The sequence below is a fragment of the Myotis daubentonii genome, chromosome 5 (genome assembly GCF_963259705.1).
Source record: "Myotis daubentonii chromosome 5, mMyoDau2.1, whole genome shotgun sequence".
Taxonomy (NCBI): Eukaryota; Metazoa; Chordata; class Mammalia; order Chiroptera; family Vespertilionidae; genus Myotis; species Myotis daubentonii.
In genome coordinates, this window is record NC_081844.1 from 22,663,367 (window position 1) to 22,672,975 (window position 9,609).

Sequence of the window (9,609 nt, forward strand, 5' to 3'; positions counted from 1 at the left end):
GACTATTCTTGGGGGGGAAAGGGGGGTGGGAGATGTGGGAAGAGACTGGACAAAAATCGTGCACCTATGGATGAGGACAGTGGGTGGGGAGTGAGGGCGGAGGGTGGGGCGGGAACTGGGAGGAGGGGAGTTATGGGGGGGGGGAAAAAAAGAGGAACAAATGTAATAATCTGAACAATAAAGATTTAAAAATAAATAAATAAAAAATAAATAAATAAAAAATAAAACTTATTAATTGTTAAGTATATGATTATCTAACCACTATGCTAAAAAAAAAAAAAAAAGATTCTTGTCTTTAATTTTTGGCATTTTAATTATGATGTGTCTGGGAGTGGGTCTGTTTGGGTTCTTTTTTTTTTTTTTTTTCTCTTTTGTGAAGGGAAGCTGCCTGGGGTGTGGGCTCCATCCCCACTGGGTGGGTGTGGAGGAGGCAGCCGCAGTTTTGGCTCCAGTGACTTCGCAGCGGCCATTTTTTTCCCAATATATTTTATTGATTTTTTTACAGAGTGGAAGGAAGAGGGATAGAGAATTAGAAATATTAAAGAGAGAGAAACCTCAATCAGCTGCCTCCTGTACACCCCCTACTGGGGATGTGCCCACAACCAAGGTATATACCCTTGACAGGAATCGAACCTGGGACCCTTCATTTCTCAGGCCGATGCTCTATCTACTGAGCCAACCAGTTAGGGCAGCAGCGACCATTTTGGTTTTTTTTTTTTTTTTTAAGACCATAAGCATATTTTTATTTTAGAAGAAAAGTGCCTTATAAAATTGACAAATATAAAATATTGACAATAACACCAAATAATTTTTATTACTGAAAATGTAAATGGCTACAACCCTTTTGAACAGCATTTTTGTGAAGTATGTCAACAATCTTAAAAATATGCATCCCTTTAGTCCAGCAATGCTACACTGGCAATATATCCTATGAAAATAACTTTAAACATATAAACATTGTTATTAAAAATGTTATAATAGCACTTTATAAAAATAATAGTAAAATGCTGGAGATACCTTAACGTCTAATGCTGAGGGAATGGTTAAGTATCTCCACTTGCTGTTACAATAATGCTTAAATTTTACGTGGAATAGAAAAGTAACATTTTTTTTTAATTAAATCTTTGTTGTTCAGATTATTACATTTGTTCCTCTTTTTTCCCCCCCCCATAACTCCCCTCCTCCCAGTTCCCGCCCCACCCTCCGCCCTCACTCCCCACCCACTGTCCTCATCCATAGGTGCACGATTTTTGTCCAGTCTCTTCCCACATCTCCCACCCCCCTTTCCCCCCCAAGAATAGTCAGTCCATTCCCTTTCTATGTCCCTGATTCTATTATAATCAACAGTTCATTCTGTTCATCAGATTATTTATTCACTTGATTCTTAGATTCACTTGTTGATAGATGCATATTTGTTGTTCATAATTTGTATCTTTACCTTTTTCTTCCTCTTCCTCTTCTTAAAGGATACCTTTCAGCATTTCATATAATCCTGGTTTGGTGGTGATGAACTCCTTTAGCTTTTCCTTATCTGTGAAGCTCTTTATCTGACCTTCAATTCTGAATGATAGCTTTGCTGGATAAAGTAATCTTGGTTGTAGGTTCTTGGTATTCATCACTTTGAATATTTCTTGCCACTCCCTTCTGGCCTGCAAAGTTTCTGTTGAGAAATCAGCTGACAGTCGTATGGGTATTCCCTTGTAGGTAACTGAGTTACTTTCTCTTGCTGTTTTTAAGATTCTCTCTTTGTCTTTTGCTCTTGGCATTTTAATTATGATGTGTCTTGGTGTGGTCCTCTTTGGATTCCTTTTGTTTGGGGTTCTCCGCGCTTCTTGGACCTGTAAGTCCATTTCTTTCACCAGGTGGGGGAAGTTTTCTGTCATTATTTCTTCAAATAGGTTTTCAATATCTTGCTCTCTCTCATCTTCTGGCACCCCTATAATTCTGATGTTGGTACGCTTGAAGCTGTCCCAGAGGCTCCTTACACTATCCTCGCATTTTTGGATTCTTTTTTCATTTTGCTTTTCCGGTTGGATGTTTTTTGCTTCCTCGCATTTCAAATCATTGACTTGATTCTTGCGCTCCTCTGGTCTGCTGTCAGGTCTCTGTATAATATTCGTTATTTCAGTCCGTGTATGCTTAATTTCTAGTTGGTTCCCCAATATAAGATCGAGGGTCTTATTAGTTTTCGTGTAGATCTCATTAAGTTTATCGGCAGCTTCTAAACAGTTCTTGAGAGACCTTAAAAGTGTGGTTCTGAACTCTATATCTTCCATTGACAATTTTGTCCTGTTTCTTTGTCTCCGCATTTTGTTATGCTTCCTTGGTGCACCCCCTAGTGGTCTTTGTTCGCAGTCTTATAGTTAAATCTTGATTGTTGTAGCAAAAAACCAGGGAGGGTTTGACCTCCAGGCCAAGTGGCTATGAGGATCAGCTGTGTCTGCAGAGAGAGAACTTCTGTCCTCTAGGGAGCTGCTAATCTAGCCTTTGCCTGAGGCTATCTGGCAAAGGCCTCTGTGCAGGGCTTGGGCAGGGCGGGTCGCACAGGATCAACAGGGTGGGCTGGAGAGAGCAGTTATGGCGGCTCTCAGTCCTGTCCCCAGGGGCTCTGCCTCTCTGAGTCCCAGCACCCGCTGCAAAGCTTGGAGAGAAAGCTGCACTCGCTCTGACCGAAGCCAGACAGTCCCGCTTCTCCCGTTTGAGTCTGGGTCCCTAAAGACTCGCCCGGATCTGGTGCTCAGAGTCTGCGACTCCCTCCCGATTGAAAACAACAACCGCGCCCTCCGCCGCCAGCCCGCTCCGCGCACTCCGCACCTCAGAATTTGACTTCAGCACTGCGACTCCTCTGAGTGTCCGTGTGCGTTTCTCTTTCCTCCTAGTTGTAGGACTTCCACTCAGCCAGCGTTCCTGTGGTTCTGGGTGATGTCCCTTCCGTTTTTTGGTTTCACTTTTGAAGTAGTTGTTCAAAGCAGCAAACTCCGGTGTTAACCTATGCCGCCATCTTGGTTCTCCCAGCAGCTGCCATTTTGAAACAGCAAAGGTCAGTCCCTCCCTTTTATCCTCTCCCCGCCGCTGTTTGGGTTCTTCTTGTTTGGGTTTCTCTGTGCCTCCTGAACTTGTGTGACTTTTTCCTTTACCACAGCAGTTCTCAACCTGTGGGTCACGACCCTTTCACAGGGGTCACCTAAGACCATCGGAAAATATGTATATAATTACATATTGTTTTTGTGATTAATCACTATGCTTTATGTTCAATTTGTAACAATGAAGTTGGGGGTCACCACAACATGAGGAACTGTATTAAAGGGTCGCAGCATTAGGAAGGTTGAGAACCACTGCTTTACCAGGTTAGGGAAGTTTTCTACCATTATTTCTTCAAACACCTTCTCTATTCCTTTCTCCCTTTCTGCTTCTTCTGGCACACCTACTATTCTAATGTTGTTATGTTTCACATTGTCCAACAGCTCCCTTAAGCTGTCCTCCTGTTTTTTAATTTTTTCTTTTTGGTTCTCTAATTGAGTGATATTTTCAAATCTGGCTTCTAATTCACTGATTTGATCCTCAGCTTACCCTAATCTGTTGTGTGTTCCTTCCAATGTGTTCTTTATTTGTGTTGTGTCATTCTTTATCTCAGACTGGGGGTTTTTCATAGTTACTATATCTTTTTTCATACTGTTGAGCATTTTTTAAAAATATATTTTATTGATTTTTTACAGAGAGGAGGAAGAGGGATAGAGAGTTAGAAACATCGATGAGAGAAAAACATGGATCAGCTGCCTCCTGCACACCCCCTACTGGGGATGTGCCCACAACCAAGGTACATGCCCTTGACCAGAATCAAACCTGGGACCCTTGAGTCAGCAGGCTGACGCTCTATCCACTGAGCCAAACCAGTTATGGCCTGTTGAGCATTTTTAACATCATTACTCTGAACTCTGTTTCAGATAAATTTCTTATCTCTGCTTCACTTATCTCTTCTGGAGAATTTGCTAGTTCTTTCATTTGGAGGTTGTTTCTTTGTTTCCTCATTTTGGTTGTCTGTTTGGATTTATGACTATACCTCTCAATCCCTAGTGCAGGAAAGTGTTAAAGGCTGTTTCTGACTAATTGGATCAGGCAAAGACTCAAAGCCTCCAGAGACTGTCTCTGTCTACAGACTGATAGGATTCCAACTTGAATTGCCCCAGGCAGTCGTCCTCAGGTGTGATGAGTTGTTTTTTTTCAACAGGGTGGGGCAGTTGCTATTGCCTGGAGGCTAATTGTTACTTTTAATTTCTTAAGTGGCCTCAGGGCAAGGTGTTTTCCAATAGGGTGTGTCAACTGTCTTCCCCTCAGGCAAGGCAGATGTCTACTAGTATGTGGGAAAGATGTCCTCCGCTGTGTGAGGGAATGACTCAGCCCAGGAAACTTGGGCTGTCTTCCTTCTGAGCTCTATCCCTCGAGTCCCCAATCCTGGGTTCTGCTCTCACAGCTCCAGTCCATTTCTCCCTCCCTCTGCCAGAGCACAAGGTGGATGGCTCCACAAGGAATTTTTGTGCATTGGTCCTTTAAGAGGGTGCCCGAACTTTCAGCTGCCACTCCCTGGCAGACAGCACCCCACTGCTTTTCACAGCTAGATGTTATGTGGGTGCCCTCCTCAGTTTGGTGTTCTCTGCTGGGGAGCCCAGCTTCAGGATTACATCCCAGAGTTCTCAGTGGCACCCCTCCCCCCCACAGCTGAGATATCTCTCTGGGACTTCAGTTGCTGTCTGTGGGTGCCCAGCCAGCCCTTTCGCACCTCCACTCCTCCTAACAGTCTCTGTGCAGTCTCCACCTTTGGTCCGTGGGTATCAGGTTCTCTCCTGTGAGTTTTCTATTGCTTATTCAGGAAGCCTTTCCGTATTTCAGTTATAATTCCAGCTTGTTCCTGGGAACATGTTCATGCAGCATCCTCCTACTCTGCCGCCATTTTTCTAGAATATTTTGATACCACAATATATGTGAACTTCTTATGAATACATATGTGGGATGCTTTAGGATTCAGTGGCCTTTGAGGATGTGGCTGTAAACTTTACCCTGGAAGAGTGGGCTCTACTGGATCCTTCACAGAAGAAACTCTACAGAGATGTGATGCGGGAAACCTTAAAGAACCTGGCCTCAATAGGTAAGGGTGTCAACATTCCTTCATTTAGCAACTTAGAAAACAGATGTTTCTTGTCTATCAACATTATTCTCTGATTTGGAATGGGGAAAGAGAACACTTTTGTAAACAAACCAGGCATAGTCAGAGCTCATCACAGACCTGCAATGTAATAATTCTTAAACTTTTTTATTTTTCTGGGCCTGCATTTCAGGAAGAAAATTGGAAGACCATAACATTGGCGATCAGTACAAAAATCAGGGAAGAAATCTAAGGTAAGTTATATTCACAACAGAAATCAGTGTTCCCACAAGGGGATCTTCATATATGATGAAAATTTAAAAACAAGCAGACCCTCCTCAAAAAATTAAAAATGGAATTGCCTTATGACCCAGTGACTCCACTTCTGAGTATATATCTTAGGAAACCCAAAACATTAATTCAAAATACTATATGCACTCCCGTGCTCATTGCAGCACTCTCTACAATGGCCAAGATATGGAAGCAACCCAAGTGCCCATCAGTGGACAAGTGGATAAAAATATTGTACATATATACAGTGCAATACTACTCAGACATAAAAAAATGAATGAAATCTTATCACTAGCAACAGCATGGATGGCCCTAGAGCAGGGGTGGGCAACCCCTGGCATGCGTGCCAAATATGGCACGCCAGTAACTTTTGCTGGCATGCGAAACCCTCTCTTATAATCTTCCATTTACAATTTTTTTCTTAATATCGACTTTTTTATTTTTCAGATAAATTCAGTGTAGGTGCATCTTAGATAAATAATTTTACATAACAAGTTATCTTAAAGACCATAGACATGGATTGATGAGAGAGGGGAAGAGCAATTTCTATGCCTCTGCCTTAACTCTCCCTGCCTTCCTAGATCTGACCAGTGTTTTGGTTTCATCCACATACGCTTGTGAATCTTTGTTCTCAGTGATAAATTTTGTTGAGTCTCGTAATAGGAGTAGCCTGACGGGTGAAAGTACTACCTCGTGCATATCTCTGAAGGTCATGAAATATAAACCTGATGTAAAATCTCTGTCATCAGTGATGCAGCAGCAAAAGTCCCACTGATAATATCAAACAGAGTCATAAAGTTTTTTGTCGGACTATCAGTGTACATGTATACATTAAAAAGTAAATGTAGCCAAAACCGGTTTGGCTCAGTGGATAGAGCGTCGGCCTGCGGACTGAAGGGTCCCGGGTTCGGTTCCGGTCAGGGGCATGTACCTGGGTTGCGGGCACATCCCCAGTGGGAGATGTGCAGGAGGCGGCTGATCGGTGTTTCTCTCTCATCGATGTTTCTAACTCTCTATCTCTCTCCCTTCCTCTCTGTGGAAAATCAATAAAATATATTTAAAAAAAAAAAAAGTAAATGTATTTTTCATCATAGACTGTGTTGTTGTTTTTTTTATAATTTTTTTTAAATATATTTTATTGATTTTTTACAGAGAGGAAGGGAGAGAGATAGAGAGTTAGAAAATCGATGAGAGAGAAACATCGATCAGCTGCCTCCTGCACATCTCCTACTGGGGATGTGCCCGCAACCCAAGTACATGCCCTTGACCGGAATCGAACCTGGGACCTTTCAGTCCGCAAGCCGACACTCTATCCACTGAGCCAAACCGGTTTTGGCCATAGACTGTGTTTTTGTCGCTCGAATGAATTTTATTATTTCTTCAAGGTTCTTCACATACGTACACCTTAAGAGATATCATGTTCTCAAAAAATTAGGGTTGGTACGCAGAAGAATTTTGTGTCAGAGATTTTGCCAGTTTTGGCACACACTCATAAAAAGGTTGCCCACCCCTGCCCTAGAGGGTATTATGCTAATGGAAATAAGTCACACAGAAAGACAAATACAATATGATTTCACTTATATGTGGAATCTAAAGAACAAAATAAACAAAATAGAAACACTCATAGATACAGAGAACAGACTGGTGGTTGTCAGATCAGAGTGTGGTTGGGGGCTGGGTGAAAAAGGTGACGGGATTAAGAAGTACTAATTGGTGGTTACAAAATAGTCATAAGGATGTAAGATATAATATAGGAAATGTGGCCAATAATTTTGTAATAGCTATGCATGAAATATCAAGGGGACAACCACTATGCTGTACACATGAAACTAATACAAAATAATATTATATGTAAACTGTAATTGAAATAGTAAATAATAAAAACAGACACAGCTTCAAATTTATTTAATTTTAGAAAATTTTACCAAAAATGTTTTCTAAATTGTGACATAAGATGTTCAGTGTTTCCAAAATAGTTTACTTGGAAACTATTCAGAAACTCCATATATGAATAGCAGTACTTTAATAAAGAAGGTCAAACCTCCCTTAAGAGCATTCATTATATTCAGTTTCAAATAATTCAGACAGGGCAGAAAACCTACTCTTTCCCTATAAATTGTAAAAACATAATTCTAATGTTTGTGACTAAATGTAAATTAATAAGTCACTAATCATGTACTCCTGGTTTTTTTATAGACATATGGTAGAGAGAGACTGTGAAAGTAAAGGTAGTCAATGTGGAGAAAACTTCAACCTTATTTCAAATCTTATTCTGAACAAGAAAACTTCTAAAGTAAAACCATGGGAGTGCAGTATGTGTGGAAAAGTCTTCATAAGTCGTTCATCCCTTAACAGGCACATGAGATCTCACACTGCACCCAAACCATGCAAGTATCAGGAATATGGAAAGAAACCTTACAAATGCAAGATATGTGGGAAAGCCTTCAGTTATCTTCAACCATTTCAAAAACATGAAAGAAATCACAGTGTAGAGAAATCATATAAATGTAAGGAATGTGGGAAATCCTTTAGATATCGTCAGTCTGTTCGAAAACATGAACGAACTCACACGGGAGAGAAACCCTATCAATGTAAACAATGTGGGAAAGCCTTTAGATATCATCAAACCTTCCAAACACATGAAAGAACTCACACAGGAGAGAAACCCTATGAATGTAAGCAATGTGGTAAAGCCCTCAGTTGTCCCAGTTCCTATCGAAGCCATGAAAGGACTCATACTGGAGAAAAACCCTATGAATGTAAAAAGTGTAATAAAGCCTTCAGTTGTCCAAGTTCTCTTCGAAAACATGAAAGAACTCATACTGGAGAGAAACCCTATGACTGTAAGGAATGTGGGAAAGCCTTTATTTCTCTTGGAAGCTTTCAAAGACACATGATAACACATACTGGAGATGGACGTTATAAATGTAAGGACTGTGGGAAAGCATTCAATTGTCCCAGTTCATATCGAATACATGAAAGATCTCACACTGGAGAAAAACCCTACAAATGTAAACAATGTGGTAGAGCATTCAGTTGTTCCAGTTCCTTTCGAACACATGAAAGAACTCACACTGGAGAGAAACCCTATCAATGTAAGGAGTGTGGAAAAGCTTTCCATTGGCTCACGACTTTTCAAGTCCATGTGAGAACTCACACTGGAGAGAAACCCTACATATGTAAGCTATGTGGTAAAGCCCTTAGTTGTCTCACTTCCTTTCGAAGACATGAAAGAACTCACAGTGCTGAGAAGCCCTATGAATGTAAACAGTGTAGGAAAACCTTCAGTTCTGCTCTAGGTTTGCAAATACATGAAAGAACTCACACTGGAGAGAAACCCTATAAATGTGAGGAATGTGGGAAAGCATTTGTATCTCTCACAAGCTTTCGAAGACACATGATGACTCACACTGGAGATGGCCCTTATAAATGTAAGGAATGTGGGAAAGCATTCAACTGTCCCAGTTCATTTCGAATACATGAAAGAACTCACACTGGAGAGAAACCTTATGAATGTAAAATATGTGGAAAAGCCTTCAGTTGCTCAAGTTATGTTCAAGTACATGAAAGAACTCACACTGGAGAGAAACCCTATGAATGTAAAGAATGTGGGAAAGCTTTCATTTATCGTACAACCTTTCGAGGTCACATGAGAGTGCACACTGGAGAAAAACCATATAAATGTGAAGAATGTGGGAAAGCCTTTAGTCGACCCAGTTCATTTAGAAGCCATGAAAGAATTCACACTGGAGAGAAACTTCTTCACTGTAAGCATTGTGAGAAAGCCTTCAATTGGCCCACATCCTTACATAAACATGTCATAAGAATGCACACTGGATAAATTATAACTGATAAATACAGGACGGTTTTCACTCTTTACAAATACACTCAAAGTTATGTGAAAATTCCACTGGAGAGAAATAGCTATAAATGTAAGTTATATGGGAAGGCCAGATGCAAATTAATTTACATGTAATACTCCAGAAAATTAGTGACATAAAAGAAATGTTTCAAAGCTAAAAATATATTTTCTTTATCAGAGGCTCATCCTGAAATTCAGTCTGTGGGCTATGAAACTGTCTCTGGGCCTGTTACTTTTGCAAATGAGCAATTAGTTCAGGCAATTCTGTAAGTACTCTTTAAGCAACAGTGTATGCTTTTAGTAGGTAGTTTTTCTT

General features: G+C 40.7%; 1 protein-coding gene across 1 annotated transcript in view; it reads left to right on the forward strand.

Annotated features, from left to right (window-relative positions):
- The window catches only part of LOC132234904 (zinc finger protein 791-like), a 29,540-nt gene extending 20,268 nt beyond the window's left edge, over window positions 1–9,272 (forward strand). The window contains exons 2-4 of the mRNA XM_059696488.1: window positions 5,017–5,143; window positions 5,334–5,394; window positions 7,628–9,272. Of these exons, the coding sequence (XP_059552471.1) occupies window positions 5,017–5,143; window positions 5,334–5,394; window positions 7,628–9,272 (1,833 nt within the window). The remainder of the gene's footprint in view (window positions 1–5,016; window positions 5,144–5,333; window positions 5,395–7,627) is intronic.
- The last annotated feature ends 337 nt before the right edge of the window (window positions 9,273–9,609 follow it).